The sequence below is a fragment of the Eptatretus burgeri genome, chromosome 4 (genome assembly GCF_056783735.1).
Source record: "Eptatretus burgeri isolate ZD-2024b chromosome 4, Ebu_testis_v1, whole genome shotgun sequence".
In the NCBI taxonomy this organism is placed as follows: domain Eukaryota; kingdom Metazoa; phylum Chordata; class Myxini; order Myxiniformes; family Myxinidae; genus Eptatretus; species Eptatretus burgeri.
The window spans coordinates 32,763,576-32,791,112 of NC_140964.1; the positions used below are offsets into that span (position 1 = coordinate 32,763,576).

At 43.5% G+C, this 27,537-nt stretch overlaps 1 protein-coding gene across 7 annotated transcripts in view; it reads left to right on the plus strand.

Annotated features, from left to right (window-relative positions):
* RFT1 (RFT1 glycolipid translocator homolog) overlaps positions 1-27,537 on the plus strand; it is a 92,497-nt gene that overhangs the window by 47,670 nt on the left and 17,290 nt on the right. For 5 of the 7 annotated variants that reach the window (XM_085877331.1, XM_085877332.1, XM_085877337.1 and 2 more), the window contains 6 exons: positions 15,485-15,601; positions 20,259-20,448; positions 20,706-20,807; positions 24,179-24,310; positions 24,484-24,559; positions 24,834-24,884. In XM_085877331.1, the coding sequence (XP_085733457.1) occupies positions 15,485-15,601; positions 20,259-20,448; positions 20,706-20,807; positions 24,179-24,310; positions 24,484-24,559; positions 24,834-24,884 (668 nt within the window). The remainder of the gene's footprint in view (positions 1-15,484; positions 15,602-20,258; positions 20,449-20,705; positions 20,808-24,178; positions 24,311-24,483; positions 24,560-24,833; positions 24,885-27,537) is intronic. The other 2 variants (XM_085877333.1, XM_085877336.1) reach the window with 1 other exon arrangement.

The following is a 27,537-nucleotide window of genomic DNA, read 5'->3' on the forward strand; positions in this document are numbered from 1 at the left end:
GATTGGCACGATTGTGGTGAGGTCAAAAGGCCCACCCGTGACTAGCTCCCGGCGTTGGTCCGAGAGGGTCACGACAGAATTGTCCGTCCGGTGGGCGACGTGCCGCGATTCGAGTTGCGTGGCCGTCCGCACGCCGGCGGGCGAGAATTCGCAACAGTATTGTGATGGAAATCGAATTCCAGACAATTCAAATTACTGATGCTATGATGTCAGCATCCTTGGTCAAGAATATTTTTATTTCCGAATTTAAAGGAATATTAAACATACTCATGACGTATGTTTCATCCAGTAATTGACCATTCTGGAAGCTGCATCGTTTCATTTTAGTATGACAAGGCTTAGTAATGGTTTAGCCTTTTCTTTTAAATACTTTGGTATTCTGTGAAGTTAATAGGTGGATTTGCTGGTTATGGTTGTAATGATATCAAATATATGATAACGGTACATCAAATTGCAGTTGTTAGGAGAGCAGAAGGGAAATTAACTCGCATACTTCGAAAAGTATATTGTAAATATTCACGCACCTGTAAATGATGTTTGTACATGAAACAGTACAATGTCCTCAGAGAACTGAAAGAGCTAAATTAATTACCTTGGTTCTGTGTATATAACCAAGCAGCTTTGTACTATCTAAAGCTTGTGTGTTTTCATACATTATGTGGAGTATTGTCAGAATCATGCAATAAACATTCAACAAACAAATTCACATTTCATTGCTGTTGATCTGATCTGTATTTGTGCAAAAAATGTGGTATGTCAGTTGTTGGTGATGAAGTGAATGTCATGAAAGCAAATATAGCAGAAACAAATGCGATGGATACACCTTTTACTAGTATAGAATTGGTGGGGCAGTGGTGTAGATTTGTTTCCACGAGTGTGGGGGGGGGGGGAATGATATTGATATTCAACTTGACTATCGATACCCACAACTAAAATCTTGCTCAGCTAACGGGGAGGGGCTGGGGTGGTAGTTGCCATATTTGTTTTCCAGCACAAATGTCCATATATCATATGTAAAGTTTCATACTATCGATAGCAACATTTAATATAATTTTATTATCGATATAGCATCAAAAAGTTGGAGATATACCCCCACCGGATCTCCGCCTGTGGGTGGGAGTGATGGTTAAAACAGGTGTATGAGATATGTGTGTGATTGCATGATCAATATATTTGAGTAAATGTTTGAAGTGTAAATTTGAAGACTTAATATTACACTGAGGTACATGTTTTGTCGGGAGCCAGAGGTTAGAATTGATTTGCTAGATAAGACCAAATTCGTTTCGAAATGCTTGATATGTTTCGAAATAGTCTATCCCAATCACATGAAACATAATCTATTGACAATTTTTTTTTTTTTTTTACATTGCCAATGATTTCATGGCCCTTTACACAGATGCATTTCCGTCAAAAGCACCAAACAAGATTTTAAATATCGCATTAAAAGTAATACAAATGCGCTAGAATATATTTTTATTCATCTATCTATCCACTTATGAAATCTGTCCAATCAAAAATCCATCCCTTATCTTCTTTTGTCAGACAATTGTGTCTGTGAGATTGGGGGTGTTCTGTGAGTACTAATAATATTTAGACACGCATTAAATCGGTAATGCAGACGGTTGTATGCGCCTGCACGCACGTGTGTGGTGCCTACGCACAGATACACACCGTACTCAGTGCACGCATGTGTGTCGTGTCTCACCAAACGCTGCCAGTTTGTACATAGTGCTGTCACTGTTTCTGGCGCAGTAAGTCTGTTGTTTGTTCGTACATTTCTCCATAATGTGCAACTTTTGTCAAAAAGAACAATTTGATTGTTATAATATGGATTTTTAGCATAATTTTGAACTGAGTATCTCGTCGTCCCTCGGACCTAGTTAACGAAACTCGGAAACTAAGCCGTTTTTGAGCGCTCGTCCCACGGCCTAACGGAGCAAACTTAACGAGCATCTTACCTACCACAAACACAGTACATGGGCCCCAGCATTCACAACCGAGGGGGAAAAGGGGGAGAGAGGGAGTGAGAAATTGTAGCCTCAGCCTAATGAGTGGGGCATAGATGCTCTCGCTATTCAACGCTGAGGGAGAGAAGGGGGAAGAAAGACTGTGAGGTGTCTCGGGTGCGTGCGTGCAGTGGAGAAAAGATGTGTGACATCCCACAAGATGTGTCTGTTGTGTAGCTCGGGTTTTTGTCCTACTAATCAGCTTGGCTCCATCCACTCCCACGCAGCCTCAGCTCTTCGTTCATGAGGTAAAAACCAAAGGGGCGAGAGTGCCACGAGCCTGCAGTGCGACCTTCGCAGAGCGAGTGACATAGTGGTCCACTGAGAGGATAGAGCAAGCGTGTCTGACCACGAAGAAAGGAAGGATGTCCAGCACCTGACAAAAGAGAACAAAACAAACGACGTCATGCCTCGGGGGAACAGTGTCCGGCACCCGTTGAAAAAGAGCAAACGCTCCAGGATTCGCTCTTTTATAAGGCCGGCCTGGAAGCTTCGAGAATGTGCGTCATTGGGCAGGGCCTGCGCTCGCATTGGCATTGTGCCTCCCTAGCCCCGCCCATTTGAGTTTCTGCAGTGAGTCCTCTCAGTCGGGGGGCTTCTGGTTGTCGTAAGAGTCAGACCTCGCTTGCCACCACTTAAGGTGAGTGAGCATTCGGCTGGTTCGAGGCATGCAAGAATGATTTTGGGGAAAACAAATGGAGCCGATGTCTCTCAGGTCAATGCTGACCAAACATCGCTCATGCAAGTGATAGCCATCACGAAGGCTTACAATGGTGTTCAGGGTTGAGGGTTGCGGGATGAGGGATCTCCTTTAGAGTGAGGGAGTTTGAGGTTATGTAACTGTACTTAATGCCTTGATTGCCTTAAGTGTGTGTTGGAAGAGATCGTGTCAAACTACAGTCTGTGTTAAATAAAAGTGTGTGTACTTACGTGTGGTGTGAGAAAAGATACAGATAAATAGGTAGAGAGAGAGAGACAGGAAATTAACAATGAAGGGAATGTAAGGAAGGAATCGGCACGCACACACACACACACACACACACACACACACACACACACACACACACACACACACACACACACACACACACACACACACACACACACACACACACACACACACACACACACACACACACACACACACACACACACACACACACACTCGCATCAAATGGCTGCCAATGCCTTGCCGCCAACCTTCCATTTGCAAAAGAAAATAAGGGCCGAATCCTAATCGACCCGTTCCAACGCTGCTCGAATCCCATTGACCCATCGAAAGGTAAGGGACTATTCTAAACATTTATTATGGAAATAACTACGCTGAATTACGCACATTTACAATAGCGGTTTCTTAAACCCGCAACAATATTGTTACGGTATCGGTATCGGCACACTTTCCAAGCTCACGAGGTGCATACTCTGACCCGCCGCCACTATCGAATCTGGGGCCCCCGGACCACAGATAACTCCACTGCCTGGAGGGTTGTCAACCAACCACGGATTCCGGTTGGGATAATTAGGTCCAACAGGGTCCTCTTGCCTATTACATCATGTTACCTGTTGGTGACCCAATGACCTCGACTAAAGTCCACTCCCTCAATGCGCACCGGAGTACTTATTATAGCTGAGCAATGCCGTGAGTGTAGCGACGGCTCATCAGCGGAGCCGATTAGTGGAGCAAAAACTTCTGCTCTATATATTATGTACTGTGCACGCTATGTCAGATCAATGAAAGAAAGAACACAAACAAGACAGACATACATAAGCAGATAATCATCAAGCAACTGGGTCCTTCTTTATTTACCCAGGCAAACAACATCTGTGGAAAGTTATGGAGCATTTGGGAAAGCCTGGTTTGCTTTTGGGGTTATGCAGGTGAGTTGGGGAATTGGTTTGGGTGACAGGCAAGAAATGGCCATGAGAGCCAAGCACGTGGACCAGGTGGAATATGTTGATAGCAAATCGGGGTTATCGACTTCTACGCAGCGTCTCGTAAGGGAGAGATCCTCAAGACCCGTAACTGTATCGAGCAAAATGATTGGTTAGAAACCAGATAAAAACCACGCCTACACGACTGCCATTGGTTGGATAAGTAAATGTAGCAAAGTTCATGATGGAAAAGTACTTACAAATTTGCACTGATTTAAAAAAAAAAAAAGTACACTGCAGGTTAAAATATTTGTGTTGTGAAGAAAATAATTTTAACTGGTGGTTGTGTTTGTGTGTTGGTGATTTAGCATGTATGTAGGCCGTTGCAGGTAGGAACATCACTTTTAGCATGCTGCAGGTATAGGTGGAGAATGCATGGCAGCAGGGGAGGGATCACTGTGTGCAAGGTTTGTGGGTGTGGGGGTGGTGTGTGTTTGCAGGTAGATCAGGCTCACAGGGAGAGCGAGAAATGTGGAGCTCTGCCATGCCCCACCCCTGGTAGCCCACCATGTGACTTGGTATGGCAAAAACCCACCGGATTTTGGTTTGGTCAACCATGGGGTGGAGGACTCATCACAACCATGGAAGGTCGCGGAAGGCCAATGAGTGATCCCCTCCAGCAGGGTTGTACATCAAAGGGAGCTGGTGTGGTTCCGGGAGGGGGAGGGGTGTGTGAAGATGGGGAGTCCAGGGTGTCCTTCGAGGTGTGACTTTGTGCTCCAGGCACGCGTGTTTATCACCTCCACCCTGCCGATTTGAGGCCACACCTGCAGGTAATTGAGATGCCATGGCTTTGCAGGGAATGACTGGTTTTCATAATGGTTGTTGTTGTTGTTGAGTGTGGGAATGTTTCACTCAGTCCCCTGCAACTTGATATGTGCTATGGATAGCAGATAGCCCGTGAAATTGGATAGGTAGTTACGAAATTGGGTATTTGGGTTCAGCTGACATCTGGAGCAGGTGACATCCATTGGGGGGGGGGGGATGTGGTTGATGAGATGGGATTGTTTGATGAGTTAAATTGTGGTTAAAGCAGGCCTGCTTGTTGATCGTTTTTGGAAGCCCTTCTCTCCCTGCCCCAGGACAGAGGAGGGAAGACCATTCATAAAAATTGCACATTTTTTAATTGATTGAAATGAAGGGGGTAGACCATTAAGAAAAATTGGTAAAGTTAGGTGTGGTTCACCCCCCACATCTCCCTGATTTTATTTGGTAAGTTAATTCGGTGTGTGACATTTAAGAGCTAAGGCCAGAATTTTGGGTTCCTGATGGAGAATCTTGGCATGTGCCGAATGTTCCGGGGAGGGGGGCTGTGTTGTGTGGGGGAGGGGATCCATAGCTAGACTGTGGTGAGTGTAGCATCGTCCATGTGTTTCGCGTAGGTTAGATTGCCATGCAACCGGGATCTATCAGAGTAGGTCGTTTGTTGCACGTGACACTCAGGCAGGGTGGAGGTTAATTTTGCTTGTGGGTGGGGATATGTGTTGACTTCCCATCGCAGAACCACACGTGTCACGTATGCGAAAGGCCGATTATGATCTCTGGCCAGTATATTCCAGCCATGGTGGCGCAGTGGGCTGTAGAGCCCAAAAGAATAGATGGACAATTATTTTTATAGGGGCCTCCCCCGTGGGTGGGACCCAAGAAGGAGACTCTGCCCAGGAGGAAGAAGAGAACCAACAGAGTCCATGGGTGGGAGATCAGAGTCCATTAGGCGAGGCTCGTTTGAAAAGGAGGACGGAGCCCTCATTTGGAAGAGAAGCCTCGTGTCGAGTCGACCCAAGCTGGGATCACCCTGTGTTTTTGGAGGGTTTAGAGAAGAAGACTGAGGGCAGAACAGGAGGCCTCGCTCTAAAATGGGCAAAGGGGACCATGTGGCCTGGTTGAAGGCCCTCTCATTGCTGGTCCTGCTTGTGGCTATTTGACTTCTTCTGGGCACCATCATCACTGGCCATCATCTTGCTCCTGGTCTCTAAAATGGGCTGTGTTGTGTTGTGTTGAACTTCGTCCACCCTGTGCATCAGAGATCATTGAAGTCCTGCCTTCATTATTGTCGTGTGTTGTAAAAGGTGTGATCTGTGGCACCTCATGGGTTTGAGATTGGAGCTTTTATTTCACATCCATTGTGTATATATATATGTATGTATATATGTATGTATATGTATATGTATATATATATATATATATATATATGTATATATGTATGTATATATGTATGTATATGTATATATATATATATATATATGTATATATGTATGTATATGTATATATATATATATATATATATATATATATATATATATATATATATATGTATATATGTATGTATATGTATATGTATATATATATATATATATATATATATATATATATATATATATATATATGTATATATATATATATGTATATATATATATATATATATATATATATATGTATATGTATATGTATATGTATATGTATATGTATATATATATATATGTATATATGTATATATATATATATATATATATATATATATATATATATATATATATATATATATATATATATATATATAAACGCACCAAGCGATTGTTACTATTTTACCTCAAACTCATTAATACTAAATCTTCACAACAATTTGGTTATAGAATCCATGACAATTGAGCATTAAATTTCAAAGAGTTCCTTGAGAATTCTGGCGACAGTCTTTGCGCTACAACAGCCGACACAACCGAGGTGTCACTGTCAGAGTTCACACAGTCAGTAGCGGGTGTTGGCCTCCCTCAAGCGGTTACGCACCGTCTGGGCTGAAATGCGCCTGTTATGCAGCCCGGCAGTCTCATCGGCAGTCCTCGTGGCCGGTCGGAGTCGATCCCGGAGATGTTGCAGCCTCATGTGACGATCCTGACCGACGATCACATGTGGTCGCCGGGCATGTGGGCGGTTCACGGTGCTTCCAGTCTCTCTGAGGCGCGTGCTCAGGCGGCTAATGGTGGAGTGGTGGACATTGAAGTGTGCTGCAACGGCCCGTACTGACGTCCCAGCATTCAGCATGCCAATGGCGCGCTCCCTCAAGATTTGTGACATCTGTGGCATGTTGACATTTGGCACCAGTCCACATTTTGGGGAGGCCTTTTATAGGGCAAGCTATAGGGAGTGTTTGTGTCCTGGTCACGCTCACTGACCATCACTCTGTCAAGCCCCATGGTGCTCATGGGAAGGATTACTCAACGTGTGAGTCCACACACTCAGAGTGGTCAATTTCAATGGGAACATCTGTCTTGAGCAAAACAAAGGAACCATTGCTCAAACATATCATGTTTGACCATTTTCCCATAATGGCAATCTTGACTTAGATATTTAGGTTGGTGCGTTTATATTTTTGTTCAGTATATATGTATATAAGGTTGCATATCTCCATTCTCCTATTTGTCTCTTTCGACTCGCTTGGATTGTTCCGTTTATCATAGCGTCTTGTCGACCCTCTTCCCTTTGCTTTTCCATATTAAAATATATCCTTTAATATGTAAGAGCGTGTTTCAGCCATCTGCTTTCTGTGTGTCATTGCTGTCGTTTTGGCTCATGTGGGTGATGTCGGGGCCGAGGCCTACTACCTCGAGGAAAGAAATCAAGTAAGTTCATATGCCAGCTGTTTATTCAACAAGATACAAGACACTCCTGTGCACAGAAGGAAGACTTCAAACTTCCGATGGTATTGGGAGTTGAAGGCTTAAGGGTACAGAGCATTTCTGAGCGTTTATATACAGTTTTCACCAAGATATCAGATGGAACTTTGTGGACTCCAAATGTGCCACGTACAATGGCTTTGTTTTGTTTTCAAAGATGCTTCTTACAATGGTAGGAGTTTGTTTTCTGATACAAGGAGAGGGGTGGGGTGGGGGGGGGTAAGAGAGAGTCATTGTTTCATTCTGCTGACTCCATGATCACAGGTCAAGTATTCATTGAACAGACATGACTTAACAATAGGTTATTTGGACTAAAGTAAAGATCATATGTGCGTTTTCTTACAAGCTCACTCAGCATGTATCAGCATGCATGTCTATTAGCTCTACCAGTAAATCATTTCTAAACTAAGTTAATTAAATCGTTTAAGAAGAGAACTAAGTAAATTTTGCTTTTTACATGATTATAAATTCAATTTAATAATCCAGCTCCCACAGTGACCTTGGGGAAAGTGAAGAATAGTAATGCTGACCGCTTTCCGTCCATCCGTCCAGCGTTGGTGTTTATCGTTGTGGACATGACAGTACAGTACGTATATATAATTACGTCTTATGATTATATTTTTATAGTAGAAGATTGGGGCGGTTGGGATGACACATTTTAAAAAAAGAAGGAGGCACTTCCAACCAAAAGTAAAAAAAACTTGATCGACTCCGAATTTGAGCCAAAAAAGCGAGAGCAGACCCCGTCTCGGGGCAACGTTTCGCCGGCTTAATCTGGCACAATAGACCCCGGGCCTCGGCACGTGTCCGGTGTTTGTTTGTTTTTTTGATACGACCGCTCATTTATGGTTAAGTGCTGGTGCTCGAGGTCAAATGGAGGAGTGCTTTTAAAAAAAATATTATTTTGCAAAAGCAAAAACAAACATCAAATCAAATCACATCATTTAAGGGCTGCTCTGCTTTTTTTTATTTTTATTTTTTATTTACATGTGATTTGGTGGATGTGTGTGGATGAACATGTGTGCGCTTGTTGTTTTTGTGTTTATGTTCCCGGGGCACGAACATGGCTGGTTTTGTGTCTGGGTTGGGCATGATGAGGTGTTGGTTGTGTGAGTGTTGAGGTTCTCCTTGGGTGTTGTGCACAATGTGGATGTGGTGTTTGGAATTGGGTGTTTGTTGCTCACATTATCCAGCCGTTTGCACCACCCAGTTTTCTCCATTATCATCAGAGGTGTGTATTATGTGGGTATGTCCACCATCTCCCCAGTTAGACCACCCTCCAGGCTCTTCACGTGCCACGCTTCCAAAATCAACCTGTCGTTTGTTCAATGTCGTGTCTAGGACACAGTTCCCATCAGTCAAGTTTCTGGCCAGATTGCAGGCAATGATGTACTATGGCTGACTGGGTCACCTTCCCAAGCCCAATTGCTCCATCATGTTAATCTTGTCGTCGTCTCAAATTCCTTCCAGTTTCACCAATGTAGAATTGGTCACAGTCTTTGCATGATTAATGGTAAACTACTCCAGATTTATCACCAGTTGGTATTTGGTCCTTTAGTTTTGAAATGACATTACCGATGTTTTCTAGAGGCTTGTAGGCTAGGCCAATCCGTGCACCACGTACTATCCTGCCAATCCTTTCTGAAAGGCCCGGGTAGTGTGGCAGTACACAATGTCCAAATGTGTCTGGCTCCTTCCGTTCTGTCCTTCTTGGTTCTTCCAATGTGGGGAGTATCCCCTTGTTTTACCCATATTTGAGCAGGACTCCTCTAACTAATCTAATTTTGCATCATGGTGGAGGGGGGGGGGGGGTATTTTTATTTTCATTTTGTTCCCTTCGTTTAAAATCCTTTTGTTTGTTTGTTTTTTGTGGCCAAAATGGAGTTTTTTGAAATGCTTTTTTGCCAAAATGGACTGTCAGACTGCTTGGCCTTCCAAGATGTTCTTGCATTGTAATAATGGACCTGCACTGAAGTTGTACACCTGATATCTCATTAGTGCCCTTGACTTACTTTTTTCATTATTGACCTAATTAAAAACACCTTTTTTATCACAACTTGAATAACTATCCTGTGATTTGATGATGAATTTTATGCATAGATTGTAGATGGGACACATTTTCTTAATTCCCACTTTATAAACTTGATTTACAATGTACATGCAGACTGGGCATCCTCCGTCACGCACAGCACTTCCTTGGCACACCTGAGCTTCCAACCACATACAAAGCTTTCATCTGCAGCCGGGTGGAGTACGACTCTCCCCTCTGGGGTGGTACTCCTGACTCGCACCGAGCTCGGCTTTATATTATGCTGTGGAAACCAAGGCTTTTAGGATCATTGGTATCTCCCGCGCTGAATCTGAGTCTTTGGTAGGCCGTAATCTATTGGTTCCGCAAATGGCTAGAAAAAGCGTTTTTTGCACTACCCAATTGCATACTACATGGAAATGGTTCCTTCCCATGGATTTCGATGCGCTGATTAAAAAAAAAAACTTCCACAACCGATATTCCCTCACGCAGAGGAGTTATTCAACTTTGAATGTATGCCGGTGGGGGCTGACTAACGAGTCAAGTGAATGAGCTTTTGGCCAAGAAGAAACGTATGTTTACATTCACAGAGACATTTATTGCCGTCTGATATAAAGTAATAACTGAAACAGAAGTATCACATTTGGTACCGAGAACATACAAATGCAATGAATAGCACCATCTTGTGAGAAATTTCATACTGATCATCGTTCTCACTGTCGTACACGGTATCGGCTCCATCAGGGTCGTACTGTTCAGCCAAGTTTTGATACCGATGCTCCGACTCCGAACTACACAAACAAAGTTTCGGACATTCAAATCCTGCTGCTCGACACGAACAATGTTTTTTTGTTACATCAGCTCTTTGTACAATGACAGTGGATTAACTTGAGTACGTCCGGCGGTGCGGAGTCTTCCTGTATCCATATAACGGCAAGTCTGCCATCTGTCAAGACCCAGCCATGGCTGTTAGGTGAGGTTGCATTAATCTCCTGCTGCAGCGCCTTCCGAGGGATGGCCGATTGGTAATTTGCACAGAGGGAGTGTTGAAAGGGCGCATCTTTCATCGGAGTACACTGTGATCATCATTATGAGGACCAACACAAAAACTTCTGTATCTTGCAGTGCCGATGTCCAAAACCTTCTCGTTGTACATTTTACCTGTGAATGCCTGAAGTTTGAGGAATAAGTCATCTGACAAACCGAAGGACTCCTAGTTCACAGAAGGTCTGTTGGTATTCAAATGATTTGGCGACAAGATCGAAAGGGGTTTTTTTTTTTAACCCTTTCCCAGAAACGCACCGTGTCACAGCCAGTATAAACTTTGAGCCTGATTAGAGCATCACACAGTTTCGCACTGAGTGCCGATGGGATTGTTTTAATGTCCAGAATGAGTTCTGACCTCTTCATACCAATGTGCAGGTGCAAAGCCTACGTGCTAATCTCGCCACCAAGGGCGGGCAGCAGGATAGCTACATCAGTGTCGGAGCTTATGATCAGCACCTTACAATTTGGTTTAGTGTTACTTATGTGGTGAGCATGCAACAGAAGCCTTGTGATCATAAGTTCAAGAGAATTGCAGGAAGAAAATCAAAGGAAGGTCAAATTTGAGGAATTCTCCATGTGAGATAATTCGCAAGGAGGACACTCATGGATCATCACGTCGATCCCTGAGACGATCACTGAAGTTGCGCTTGTATCTGGTGTAACTTTAATTTTTTGTGGTACTTCACTTCAATTGCCACACAATCTTTGTCCCTTATCTTCCCCAATATGGTTTTGTCTCGACATTCTGTGGCTGCACTTCTCAGTAAACCTTGAATGGAGAGAAAGTACACCATAATCATGGCTTTAATCGACATGATATTAATATGATTGGATGGAAAGGAAACTTCAATTTACTCTAAATGTCGACAGTTAGAATGATGAGGAGAGCATCATTCAGAATAACACTTCTTCACTGAGAATCATCCCCCCGATTGATCAAATAACTTACCTCCATCTAAAGTTTCAGCTGTCATCAAGCTGTCCAGCTGCCATTTGGCTTTACCTTTCACCCATTTTCAGCTCTGTTGCAGATGATAACACACAGGTGGGAGCACATATTGACATCTTGCACCAGCAACTCGTGCAAGCAGGGAGTGCAAGCGCTTTGACGACGATGGCTTTTCAGAACAGGATTGTCTGTCGTCGTCAATACATGGTTTCTGTTTTGCAACCCTCTTCTGCGCACGGGTTACTCATTGAATGTCTGTGAATGTTGCGTAACATCGCAAGTGGTACCCAAATTCTTCAGGGCCTGGAGATGAAGCTCAAAAATATGACCATGGGTCCTGAAGCTGACATGGATCAGGAGGAAGTCACTCAAACACTCTGCAGACCCCCTTAGACCTTGATATTGTTAATGCCATGAACAAACTTTGGTACATCATGAGTGATGAAAGTTGTGGTCAAGTTTTGTCAAAATTGTGGGTGGTTTTGGAGAAGAGAAATAATGCCTATTTTGGGGGGTCCCTGTGAGACCACTCGAGACCCTGATTTATTTTAATTTTATTTTAATGCCATGAACAAACTTTGGTACATCATGATTGATGAAGATTGTGGTCAAGTTTCGTCTAAATCATGTGTAGTTTTGGAGAAGAGAGCAAATATCGATTTCTTTGGGGGGGGGTTAAGCCCCCCAGCCCGCAGATCCCTCCTAGACCATGATTTATTTATTTTTTAATGCCATGAACAAACTTTGGTACATCATGAATGATGAAGATTGTGGTCAAGTTTCAGAGAAGAACAAATACCCATTTTTATCTTGCCAAAACGAAGTTTTTGCAAGATATGTTAGTCAGCTTGTATGTTTTTTTTTTTGTTTGTTTTTTTTTGTTTGTTTGTTTGTCTGTAATCACGTATAAAAAATTCTGCAGAGCACAGTTATCATCGGAAATTTTTGTAACTTCGCATATCAGAGGCCTATAGAGGTCCCTTTCAGTGCACAAAATTTTGAAGGTCAAGGTCAAAGGTCAAGGTCACTTTGGCTCAAATCAGGGGAGTCGACGAAACCCTTATTTTTTTCATTAATTTTGATCGGATCGTCTTCATACTTCATGGGAATATAGTTCATGGTCTGGCGCTCAGCTGATTAATTTTTGGTGGCGATTGGCCTTGACCTTCATATGTTTTTTTTTTTGTTTGTTTGTTTTTTTGGTCTGTAATCACGTATAAATCACTCTGCAGAGCACAGTTGTCATTGGAAATTTTTGTAACTTCGCATATCGGAGGCCTATAGGGGTCCCTTTCAGTGCACAAAATTTTGAAGGTCAAGGTCAAGGTCACTTTGTCGCAAATCAGGGGAGTCGACGAAACCCTTATTTTTTTGAATAATTTTGATCGGATCGTCTTCAAACTTCATGGGAATATAGTTCATGGTCTGGCGCTCAGCTGATTAATTTTTGGTGGCGATTGGCCTTGACCTTCATGGTTAGCGCCAAAGGTAAAACATATTTGACCCCAAGGTCAAATTTTCAAGTTTTAGGAACCATATTGTGTAGTACCTCAAATTGAACACTTCGATGAGTGCTTTCTAGATATGTCAAGCGTGAGACATTATGACGTCATTTGGTGATGTTATGAGGCAAACGCATATTTTTCATGGTTACTCTGTAGAACGATTCTCATCGGAATCTCTCGTCGGCAGATATTCCTCAAGGAGTCGCTCCTCGTGGATAGCAGCTCTGTTCACCTCAGTGTGACCTTAAAGAAGTCACAGGTGGTCACCTTTTGGCAAGATACGGGTCACCCTGCGGGTGACATTCGTTTATTTAATTTTTTTGGGGGGGGCAGGTTTAAGCACTTCGCAGACCCCTCCCCGACGTTGATTTTTTTATTTTTATTTTTTATAATGCCATGAACAAACTGGTACATCGAGTGATGAAGACTGTGCTCAAGTTTCAAAGAAGAGAGCAAATGGCAATATTTTTTGTGGGGGGGGGGGGTTTAAGCACTTCGCTCAGCACCTCCTAGACCTTGATTTTTTTTTTTTTTAATTTTATTTATAATGCCATGAACAAACTTTGGTGCATCATAAGTGATGAAGACTGTGGTCAAGTTTCAGAGAAGAGAGCAAATACCAATGTTTTTTTTGGGCGGGGGGGGGGGGGTTAATCACCTCGCAGACTCCTCCGAGACCCTGATTTATTTATTTAGTTATTGAAAATGCCATGAACTGTGGTCGTCTTCATCAAAGTTTCATCAAAACCGTACGTTAGGTTCAAGGGATGACTGAAGTGTTTACAGATTCACTCACTTACTCACTCACTCACTCACACTGATTTACCTACTGACACTGCTCGATCTCATTAGCTCACCAGACTAAAGTCCAGGTGAGCTAAAATGATGCACACTGTTGAGGAATCCATCTTTCATTTGATAGATCAAAGTGAATTCAAGTTCATAGTGGAACCTAAGCTTACTCAGAACTCACATTCCAAAGTTCATTCTCAAAGCCATCAACAGATTTGACAAGTTTACATATGCAAGGATAACAGGAAAACAAGGTGCATCGGTCATTCACCTGAAAAATATTCGGTGACCTATCTTGTAATTTAATTGATAACAATCTAACCTGCCTTCTATCAAGAGCGCTTGACACGGATGCGACGTTTTCACTTCGAATTCTCATTGGCCCTCGTCAACAATTTTCATCCATTTTTCTGCAAAATCCCGCACTCTATCCCAACTCCTTTGGTTAAATTTATTTGGATTGTCATCTCCCTGGTCCTCCACATGAATAATACACCGCATTTCATGAATTTTCAGTCACTTTTATGTCGAAAAACAGTAAAACATTAACAAACTGGAAGAGCACTCAGTAGAGCGCAAACCTCTGCCCCGTAATACCTGATCCACGATAACATATCGGACCCAATACATTTTTGAAATATGCTATATAATCGTTTTTGAGCCTTATCTCTCAATGGTGAAGAATCACATAAAAAATTCTAATAGTCGGATCCAGATCTTGATCTTCACTAAAATCGAATCAATTCTTCCTTGTCACACACCCAACTTGTCCACAAAATTTCATCTGGATCTGTCCACAACTTTTTGAGATATCCTGTACTCAAATAAAGACAAACTTGGTCTTTGTCTTCCTCTCCGGCCCCTCCCCTCCGCCTTTCCTCATCCCCCACCCCTTTCCTCACCCCCCCCTTTCCTCACCACCCCCCTCTATATTTCTGCAGAGTGCTCAAGGTCCCTCAAAAATATCAGGTCCTCAAAAAACCCCTTCTGGTGAAACTACGAAAATCAAGAATCACTGCTCACCTTCACTATCTAATTCCTCTCTCTTTCAACAGGGAATCAAAGCAAATCTGGTGAAAAACAGACTTAAAAAAATTAAATTATAGCGTTTCCCTGGACAGCGAATGATATACCATGTGACTCGTGCACAAACTAGCAACCAACATGGCGGATTATCTGCAGTGTTTATTTCACGGGTGATTAAATTTTTTGATATCTCCAGAGCTGTTCTACACAAACGGAACTCTTTTGTGGATAAAGTCATTATTTGAGCGAATTCCGCTTTTAGTATTCCCGTCATTGAAGCGACCGGGTGGTAGTTGCTTGGGTCCAATATAACAAAGTCCCCTAAAATGATATATTCTGCTTACTTTTGTATGAAACTATTTGTTGAATCCTGTAAAACCATTACCTTGAAAGATTGGAAATATTTCTATAGTTCTCTAAAATATCACCCGGCCTTCACTTGGAGCACTGTTTTGTTTGACCAACCTGCTCTACAGATGTACTTTACCCACCATCTATAAAATGCTTTTGTCTGATTTGGCTTTCAGACTCACCCTGCTGTACTCCACTGCTGTCTTCCTGGCTCGTGAAGCTTTTCGACGAGCGTGTTTGAGCAATGGTGACGCACATGCCTGGCCACAGACGATCAATCTGCTCTGGATGACGTAAGGATTAATTTGAAATGACTACATTCTGCAGATTTGCAAGCCCTATTATATAGATTTTTAATGTCTGTCTTTTAGGTAATATTTAAACAGAATGTCAAACCTCAGAGCAAAGTTTTGAACATTGAAACGCTCAGTTATCGCTGCCTTGTTGTTTGGTTGTTGAGTAAATGAAGGCTGACGTTGTTGACCTTTCGCAGACAGCATTGAAGTTGTGTCCAACTTTAAAGACCTCTAAATATAGAAATATTTTCAGGTTGAGAAGAGTGAGGGCTATTCATAGTTGATGTGGACATTCCATTACAAAAGATGTAAAAAATATATAACAAGTCTGAAGACGACGATGGTTCACGAGCGGTATTTGACGATGTCGATTGTTTCAGAAGTCAAGGATGAGACAATGTGATAATGTTTGACCAAGTTATAAAAACTAGTACGGGCCCGTAGGGGCGGGCCCGTAGGTGTGCAAACGACGACTGGATTGGGGCATTATTTCAATTAGATTGGACCAACCGTATCATAAATGGCCATAACTTGGGAAACATACTCGGGTCCCCAGTGTCAATTGTGACGTCATATCAAACGAAGAAGAATTGTGTTGTCCTGTCATTGGTCGACAGATAAATGGCTATAACTTGGGAACCGCTTGTCTGATTAATATCAAACCTTGAAAAGCACATCCGCGGGGCCCCGGCAATATTCCTGGCAAGTTTCAGTCAGATCGGACCGTCGATCGTGCAAAAATAAATAAATAAATACATAAACATTAATTGTGACATCATTCGTGACGTCATAGCACCGTGTCTTGTCATTGGCCGATAGATAAATGGCCGTAACTTGGGAACCGCTTGTCCGATCGATATCAAACCTCAAAGGCACATCTGCGGGGCCCCGGCAATATTTCTGGCAAGTTTCAATCCAATCGGACCGGCGGTCACACACACACACACACACACACACACACACACACACACACACACACACACACACACACACACACACACACACACACACACACACACACACACACACACACACTGCTGGAATTATAGATAGATGATCAACATGATGTGGTACGAGTGACAGGTTATTAGCTGCAAAATGTCGAAAACTCGTTTTCGTTGAACAACTTAAAAAATTTGACCTTTGCATAACCTTTAAAGGTCACAAAACAATGTTGTGGACATTAAAATAAGGAAAGAGGATACGTGCTATAGCTTATTGGAGTTAGTTCGTCGAAGAAGGTCGAAAACCTGGTTCGATTCCCACAACTTTGACCTTTAAAGATCACAAAGGTCAAATTTTCAAAGGTCAAGGATTATGACCTTTGGTGCAAAACTTCCTCTGAAACATTCCAGGAACAATATGATGTCATATAGGCTATATGGCATTTCGCACTCATCAGATTATCCATACTTTGATGAAATCAGCGTAAAAACAAATTTGAAAGGGGCACCACGGGCAAGGTGTTCGAGATAGAGCAAAATGGTTTCAAGACTTTAGGTGGGGAATGACCTCAAGATTATGCATAAAAAATATTGTCATCCTCGCTCTCAAAGTTTGGGCGGTCGTATGATTTTTATGTCAAAATTCGAAATTTTCTAAGTTCATGACCTTGTGACCTTGACCTTGGGATGGAAATGAAAAATCGAGCTCCGTGGGGCTATGCAGGTGCCATTGGGCTAACCAAATACCGAAACCACTGTCAGATTCGACAAACCCCTCGGAGAAGATGGATTTTTATGTCAAAATTGCAATTTTCTAAGTTCGTGACCTTGTGACCTTGACCTTGGGACGAAAATGAAAAATCGAGCTCCGTGGGGCTATGCAGGTGCCATTGGGCTAACCAAACACCAAAACCCCTGCCAGATTCGACAAACCCCCTTGGAGAAGATGCAAATTGAAATCGTCTACCCCCTAAAAACATAATTCGCAATTTTCTAAGTTTGTGACCTTGTGGCCTTGACCTTGGGACGAAAATGAAAAATCGAGCTCCGTGGGGCTATGCAGGTGCCATTGGGCTAACCAAATACCGAAACCCCTGTCAGATTCGACAAACCCCCCTCGGAGGAGATGCAAATTGAAATCGGCTACCCCCTAAAAACACGTTTTTTAGGTGTGGCTACACCCATAATGGGCGCACCATGCCCATTTTCAGGAAAACACAACCAGATAATGATATAAACCTCCCACCAAAATTTTTTATCAGGATCGGATCAAAACCCACGGAGCTATGCTCGGGACAGACACACAGACAGACAGACACACAGACAGACAGACACACAGACAGACAGACACACAGACAGACAGACACACAGACAGACAGACACACAGACAGACAGACACACAGACAGACAGACACACAGACAGACAGACACACAGACAGACAGACACACAGACAGACAGACACACAGACAGACAGACACACAGACAGACAGACACACAGACAGACAGACACACAGACAGACAGACACACAGACAGACAGACACACAGACAGACAGACACACAGACAGACAGACACACAGACAGACAGACACACAGACAGACAGACACACAGACAGACAGACACACAGACAGACAGACACACAGACAGACAGACACACAGACAGACAGACACACAGACAGACAGACACACAGACAGACAGACACACAGACAGACAGACACACAGACAGACAGACACACAGACAGACAGACACACAGACAGACAGACAGACACACAGACAGACAGACAGACACACAGACAGACAGACAGACACACAGACAGACAGACAGACACACAGACAGACAGACAGACACACAGACAGACAGACAGACACACAGACAGACAGACAGACACACAGACAGACAGACAGACACACAGACAGACAGACAGACACACAGACAGACAGACAGACACACAGACAGACAGACACACAGACAGACAGACACACAGACAGACAGACACACAGACAGACAGACACACAGACAGACAGACACACAGACAGACAGACACACAGACAGACAGACACACAGACAGACAGACACACAGACAGACAGACACACAGACAGACAGACACACAGACAGACAGACACACAGACAGACAGACACACAGACAGACAGACACACAGACAGACAGACACACAGACAGACAGACACACAGACAGACAGACACACAGACAGACAGACACACAGACAGACAGACACACAGACAGACAGACACACAGACAGACAGACACACAGACAGACAGACACACAGACAGACAGACACACAGACAGACAGACACACAGACAGACAGACACACAGACAGACAGACACACAGACAGACAGACACACAGACAGACAGACACACAGACAGACAGACACACAGACAGACAGACACACAGACAGACAGACACACAGACAGACAGACACCCAGACAGGCAGACACGCAGACAGGCAGACACACAGTCAGACTGACACACAGACAGACAGACAGACAGACACACAGACAGACAGACACACAGACAGACAGACACACAGACACACAGACAGACACACAGACACACAGTCAGTCACACAGACACACAGACAGACACACAGACACACAGACAGACACGCAGACACACAGACAGACACACAGACAGACAGACAGACACACAGACAGACAGACACACAGACAGACAGACACACAGACAGACAGACAGACACACAGACAGACAGACACACAGACAGACAGACACACAGACAGACACACAACAATAACGAATATAGTGGTCACTTATTTTTTTCGTGAAAATATTTTTTTGTGAACCAAAAATGATGGCTTCATGCTCAAATTTCATGCAATATTTTCTACCCTGAGCTTTTTCATGAAATCTGCGACATGTGCTACCATGTGATGATGCACCATCATTGCCTCGTTCTCCAAAAGTGATGTGTGGCTTCACATTTGATAAGCTAACGAGCATCAAGTGGGAATCCACTGGGAAAAAAAACGATATACAGTTTATCTATTATCCACCTCATCACCCCCCACGTAGTGGCTGATTGGGTTTTACATTTGCTCATGTGTGTCTGTCTGTCTGTCTCGGCCATAACTTTATCTTATTTTAAAAACCATTTGAGCTTTTGTCATCAAATTTTCAACAAACCTTTTATTTTGAGAATATGAAGAAAATAATTTAAAATTGGGTCAAAATGTGAAAGGGCAAAGTCATGGTGGCTCTGAGTAGCCCTTCTTAACCCCACCACAGCGTGTCAAATGTGAGACGCCCCGTTGGTTTCTTTAAATCGCTTCCGTGTTTGTTTGTTTGTTTGTTTGTTTGTTTGTTTGTTTATTTATTTACTAACTTACTAACTATTGAGCTTCAGTGCGTCTTTCCAAGCCATAAAATTTTTCCAATTGAGGTTTTGTCATGAAATCTTTAACAAATCTTTATTATGAAATTATGGAGAGCACAAATTAATAAAATGAACAATTTATTTTTTTTCAACTGTTTTTGTCAAGTTTAGTTCGAGGACAAAACGGATGTAGACAGGCTTGGTATTTTCAGATGCTTTCTCGCTTATTTATTTTCATTTGTTGTTCAGCACCAAACTCCTTCATTCTCCTGATCCCACCCCCTGCTGAACCTTGGAAAATATTTGGAAGTTTGTTATTTATGCTGATGCCTTCTCTTATCCTGTATTCTTCAGCTTCCCCTTAGGTTTGCTGAGCTCTGCAGGGTTAGCATACATCTGGATATACTGCCTGCATGTTCCTGACCCCGCGGTGGTACCTGGCTACCACATTGCTGTCCTCCTCTTTGCTTTGTCCGTATTGCTGGAACTGCTCTCAGAACCACTCTGGGTGGTAGCTCAAGCGCACCTGTTTATACGTCTGCGGGTGATTATTCTTTATCCCAACAATGGACTACTTAACTGTCTTAGGTAAATGTTGGTGTGAGAATTCTATTTTCATCCTTAAGATTTGCTCTCAATTGTTTAATGCTTAAGATTGGCACGCATGGAAAAGTCTCCACCTTTTGTGTAGTCCAAATGTGCGAACTTTTGAAGTGGGTGAATTAGTTTATTCTATTTCTAATTAATTTGCATTGTATGGTCATGAAAGCAACTTTTGCTTTTGTTATGGCTTGTTTGCAGGTTGTTGCTGATGGAGTCTCCATGGCAGCAAAGTGTTTGCTCACAGCTGGGTTAGTTACTTTTCTCCCTCATTGGGGGCTTTGGATATTCTCCCTGGCACAGGTAAAATTAATATGCATATTCATTTTGTAGATAAAAGCACAAGTCACAAATTTACGTTAAGCCGAATTGTGTCATCTCGATAGAATGTTGTTAACACATGATGGGACAATAGTCAACTTAAGTCACACTAGTCTGAGATGACGTCGTTCAAAATTGTTTTAAGTACACACTGTAGTGCTCCTTGTGACATATTTTTAAATACCGTAGTGTGCCGTCTGTCAGTGTCGGTAATAAAGCCGCAACGCTGGTGTTGATAATTGTATACCCATTTGCTTTGAAATGAGCGCATTTCTCATTACTCCAAGAAGTGTCGAAGTGTAACATCAAAATACCACTAAACACCACGTTCTACCTTTGATTTACCACTTACTCGTTGTTATTGCCGAGTCTTTCTTCGACATCGTCCCCAATGTTGTGAACGCCAGGTATTTCATGAACTGTCATCCCCAATTTCCACCTCGAGTTCATGCGTGTACGGTCTAACAACACCTTCCACATCATGATTTTGACTGTCGTCATAATCTGAGGAATCTTGATCGGAAAATGATTTGTCAAATTCACTTTCTGACGAGTCTGACGTGAGTTGTGCGACCATTATTCTTTGCATGTTGAGACAATCGTACTGGTGACGACATCACATGGGACACAATGACCCTGGAGGTTTAATGCCAATTTATTATTATTTTTTTTTTGAGGGTTTGTACCAGCCAGGTTGGCTTTTTAACTTTAACACCTCAAAAATTATTAAAATTAAAAACCTTTGTTTTATTACTTAAAAATCAATATGATCACATCAAAAAAAATCCCTTTAAATATCTGGTTCTGTGGACCTTTTAAGTGAAGGTTGTGTGAAGTTTGGGTGACCCAAATGCTTTCCCTGGCAACGCATCCCCCCCCCCTCTTTCAATCACAACACTGTATTGGAAAATCGTGTCAGAATAGCATCATTTCTTACAACGTCGGAGTTTTTAGGAACACATCCACGATGTAAATCGGCAGCTTGCTGTACTCTTTTTCAATTGCGTGTTGGCCAGAACAATGCTCTAAAAATATAAAAGGTATCACTGAAGTCACCAAAACTTCACAATTGATGTATCTTGATTGCTCAGGATGGTGATCTGAATATTTCGATGTAAAGAGGGGTCAAAGGGCTTTCTCCAGTGCTGACATCCCAATAAGACAGAAGTCAGTGGAGCATTTATTTGGTTGTCACTCCTGGGGTTATTTGTAGGTTGGCCGTGGAGAGCTCTGCCAACACACCTCCCTCCATCCAGACAATCAAAATAGTGTTGCATTTTCTTCACTCCATGGCCTTTTACACCAACAGGGTGTGTGTGTGTGTGTGTGTGTGTGTGTGTGTGTGTGTGTGTGTGTGTGTGTGTGTGTGTGTGTGTGTGTGTGTGTGTGTGTGTGTGTGTGTGTGTGTGTGTGTGTGTGTGTGTGTGTATATATTTGTGCGAGCTACCTTCTATCAGCTAAAATTGCATGCCACTGCTGTGAAAAATGTTTGAGTGCAACTTTCAGCAGCACATGACCACGAGATGTTGGAGGTAAGGGAGAGCAAGTGCTTTTTTTTGGCCGGTGAGGTAATAAACGGGATACTCAAACAGTGCGGTCGTCTTGATAAATCAGACAATGGTACACTGCATTGGACACAAGTCAGAGAAAGCAATTTATTTTCGTGTTTGAGCAAGTGAATTTGATGTACTTGCCACAACTGCACCCAAAATGCAATGTATAAACAGGAATTCAGAAAAAAGGACAAAAGGAAAAATGACTGAGGCCTGAAGCACAAGTCCTGTTGCTCTCACATTGTTAGAAGGTCGACCATCTCTGTTTTCTCCCGTTTATTATTCAACATTTCTCTCTCTCTCTCTCTCTCTCTCTCTCTCTCTCTGTCTCTGTCTCTGTCTCTGTCTCTGTCTCTGTCTCTGTCTCTGTCTCTGTCTCTGTCTGTGTCTCTGTCTCTCTCTCTCTCTCTCTCTCTCTCTCTCTCTCTCTCTCTCTCTCTCTCTCTCTCTCTCTCTCTCTCTCTCTCTCTCTCTCTCTCTCTCTCTCTCTCTCTCTCTCTCTCTCTCTCTCTCTCTCTCTCTCTCTCTCTGTCTGTCTGTCTGTCTGTCTGTCTGTCTGTCTGTCTGTCTGTCTGTCTGTCTGTCTGTCTGTCTGTGTCCTCTGACCCTCTCCAAGCAACTCCAGGATGCATGCGTTCTTCCAGTAACCCCTTCATGGTTAAACTTCAAAAATCCAGGCTGACTGCACACCTCAACTCTTTTATTCTTTGCTTCTCCCGTCTACGGAACCACCTTCCAGAGGCCGTTCTTTCCCATTCTTCCTTTCATGGCTTCAAGCAGGAAGTACACCTCCATCTTTTGTCATCCCCAATTCTGACCCATGATAGTTATTATCGCCATTAACCTTTCCTCACTCAAACGTCTTACTTGCTGGTTTCGGTTTCATCACCTTCGCTCTGTTCCTTTCCTGTTCGTTCATTCCCTTGCTGGTTGTGCCCAATTGTTGCCCCCACTACCATCCATTGGGACCACACTCTGTGTAAAGCGTTTGTGCTGCCGAAGCAGTCTCCTTGACTATTGGGCACAATACTGGACGGTTCGCCACTCCGACACAGGATACCAGCAAGCTGGCACTCATTTTGCCGACCTCGGAAGGATGACAGGCAGAATCAACCCCACCTGGTATTAATTCAACAGCCACTACCGCAATGTCAATTTAACCATGCTGTCTATCCCATGAGGCCTCGCTCTTGTAGATAGGAGTGGGGGGGGGGGGGAGTTAGCATACATCTTGTAGGACAGAAATACTTCATGACCTTGCAAAGAAACGTGTAGGTTCATTGGGGTTTAAAAAAAAACAAACTACTTTATTTACTTCTGCCATTGCTCTTTTCCAGGAAGCGAACACGAAAAGCTGGAGTATGACAAAAAAAATGGTGCTTTGGATATTGTGCAGATGATTATTAACTGGTCGTGTATTTGAAGGCGATGGATTTCAATTACTCATACGGTTCAAGAACACATCCAGAGCTTTGTTTTTTGTTGCCGTTACGAGGAAACGACAAATGGCATCGGTCATCTTCACAATTATGTTAAACGATCGGTTTTCCCATCACCAAACACCACGTTAGCACAGACTATTGGCAGGTAAGGAATAGCTGCAGATGGGGAAACCATTTAGTTGATGGCTCGATGAATGTGCCATGATCTCATCAATTTGTCGATGGCAGGAGAGGTGTCGGGAGACCGTGAGAGGGGAGTTTATCTATTTATACTTTGATCACACGAGTAAATATTTTTGTTTAAATGTGGATGCTCAGATTAATGTGTGTCAAATTTTGCTTCACCCTGTCATTGCAGTTGTTGCATACAGGACTGCTGAGTGCTGTGTACGTTGGATACTTCTTGTGGTACATTGGCTCACCCGCAGCAAGCGCTGCCAATTTCCCACTGAGCACTTGGCGAAGCATGTTCTTCTGCTGGAAAGGAAAGGTTAATTTGTCAAAGCAAAGCGCTACTGGGCTGTAGAGTTGATCCTGTTTGCGACCATTACAGCTGTGTGTAGAAACAAACATTGAGCATGCTAACCTAATTGATAGCTTCAGTCGAGGAACACAACTCTTTGTACGTCTTTACATTGATTGTCTCTCTCCCTGACTTTGCAGCCTTTAAACACGAGCCTTGTTCCCCTCATTAAAAGCTTCTTGCTCCAGTCTTTCCTAAAGCAGATCCTCACGGAAGGTGAGTATATATGGTTGAAGAATTCAAGTGGCAGAGTGTCGTCATCGAAGGTTATGCCTGTTAATGAATGTGTGGGTGGCCATTGAAGATTTATTGATAACTTACAAAAACATCAGGTTGGGACTAAAGCCAAATTCTATGTATCTGCCAAAAGCTATGGGGATCCTTAATCCTGAAACTGCTTAACATTTGTGATAGGAAAATAGAAACCTGTGGAAAGCCTTCCCATAGCTATCCATGATTAACATTTGTTTTTACTATTTGTCGATTTTAGGTGAGAAGTACATCATGACTTTCCTCAACATATTGAACTTTGCTGATCAAGGTATGTGGTGTTTGTTACCTCCACCACCAAAGGTGGGCAGAGGTTGTGTTTTCACTCATGTGTCTCTGTTTAATCTGTCTGTGAGCAGGATATCAAAAAGTTGTGGACAGGTTGAGTGTGTGACAAGGAAGAATTGATTCCATTTTGGTGAAGATCCTGATCCAGATCTGAGGATTTGTAAAGTGATTGCTCAACGTTGAATGATAGATCTAAAACCGATATATATTGTTACGAATCTACGCCCGCCCAGCGTGCGAACGACCGCTTTTCACTAATTGCAGCCGCACGCCCACCGGACGAGCAATTCAGTCGTGACTTCCCGGAACAACGCCGAGAACCAGTCACGGGTGTGCCTTCAACACACACCACGGCCCAGTCCGTATTCTACCCGCGCGCGACAGGGTTAATCGCCGAATATCGATATACCTAAGTATTCGTGCAGGTAACCTACTGAGGGACCGTACCTTGGCGAAGGCCTGTTTGGACACTAACCGCTTAAGCGGTTCATTCCGTTCTGGGATAACCGCGCGGGTATTATCGCCAGACCTCGCCAGACCCGATTCTATTATCGGTATTCAAAACCCAACTAGTATTCCAAAAGCAAGATAGCAGTTCAATTTGGGGAAAAAGGACACGACGAACGGGTTAACATTCACACAAGCACATTTATTATTTTACACAGATGCACATATACAGCCAATCATGCAGTCATGCAGGTAAGCAATGATGGAAAAACACGCATGCAGTTGTTTGTTAAAGACATGGGCACAAAGGCACGGGCAAGGCGAAAACACTACAACCGACTATGGTTATTGTGTACATTTCCTTAACAGGTTTTACTTACGGGACTCGGCAACACCACATTCACTCAAAAGAAAAGCAAAGAAAATACCCCCTCAAAGACAAGGTAGTCAGACTGGGCCCGTGGGCCTTTATGGTGTGGGACTTGGCAGACCGAAAGAGTCCCACGAGACCGTTGTAGGTTACCTGCACCCTCGTGGTGCCTTGATGGGTAGCCGCGGTTGCGCCCAGGCCTTGCCAAGCAGCAGGTGAGCTCTCTCCGGCTCTCCCCACACGCACGCGCAGGTTCGCGCCTCCACTCCGCGTGTCCTTCGCGACGCCTGGACCTCCACCGACTAACCGCTCCAAACTCCCGACTCAGACACGAGCCCAGAGCTCCACGCAGCTCCGGCAGAAGCAGCACGGCTCCTTCTGCGGCGTCCAGCGGCAGCAACAACACCGGCGACGACAGACAGAGAGATTCAGCGACGACCGAGAGAGCTTCAGCAACGACAGCGAGAGAGAGGCAGCAACCCCAGAGAGAGAGAGAGAGAACGAACGCTCCGTGCGCGCTTTTTATTACCCACGCTCTGCCCCTCCGTTCTCGCCCCGCCCTCCTTCCAGAACATGTGGGAATCTTCCAGAACATGCGGGAACCTTCTCGGAGTTAGCGTTTTCCCGCCAAATCGGGGGCGCTCCCTCGCCGCTGTATTTGTCTTCTTCCACAGCAGGGTAGAATTCACCGTGGAGACGCCATTCGTCTGGGGAAGGGGGGAACGGGGGCCGCCTGCTTTCCCTCGATGAAGGTCAGGCCTCTGGCAACAGTGTGCCGAGGTGGAAACGTGGTGGTGTGGTTATGAGGGTTGTGGGAAGCGGTCGTTGAGAGCGATGATGGTGGTGGTGGTGGTGGTTGGTGTGAAGCGGTTGGTCCAAAATAACGATAGTAAAGAATAACGGCTACCTGAAGATCACAGCCCTGTCCACACGAATAAATCCCATTTAACAATAGTAGGGAAATCTAACTGAACACGGACTTATCGGCATAACTAACTAAGGACCTATATGGTGTTCTGCGAATTTCCACAGCCGTAACAATATATCTATATATCAACATGATATCTCAAAAAGTTATTGGTGGACAAGTTGGGTGTGTGACAAGGACAAATTGATTAGATTTTGGTGAAGAACTTGATCTGGATTTGAGAATTTTTTTTTTAAGGTGATTCTTCACCATTGAGATATGGGTCCAAAAACGATATATCGCATGATATTTCAAAAAGTTGTGAATGGGTTATGCAACAACAAGGTGGATGAGTTGGTTTGGCGACGAGAACAAGCCAATTAGATTTTGTTTGAGGTCTGGATTCGGATCCAGCCTAACAGTGGGATACAAAACAAAAACTATTTAGCCTTGTGGAAGTATGTATGCGCTCTACCGAGTGCCGTCCTCGTTAGGTCATCTGAAACGTAGTTCTGGGGAGCTTGTGGGATGGCGCGTCATCAGTCTGTCCGTCCATCCGTCAACACTTGCAACTTCTTCCCCGAAACTGCTGATGGATTGTGACCAAACTTGGCTAAAATGATATTTGGTATGTTGCAACTCAATTCAGAGCAATAACAAAAATCGTGATCTAAGGGGGTCTTCCTGTGTCGAAGTGGTTCCAGGTTTGACCCCCCTCCCCGCCCCCTGTCCCTCCCTCCAAAATCGGTATTTGCTTTCTTCTCTGAAACTACACACACTTTCGATGAAACTTGACCGCAACCTTCATCACCCATGATGTACCAAAGTTTGTTCATGATATTAAAAAAAGATTGTGGTCTTAGGGGGTGTATGGGAAAGGGGTGGTGGGGGGAGAGGTGCCCCCAAAATAGG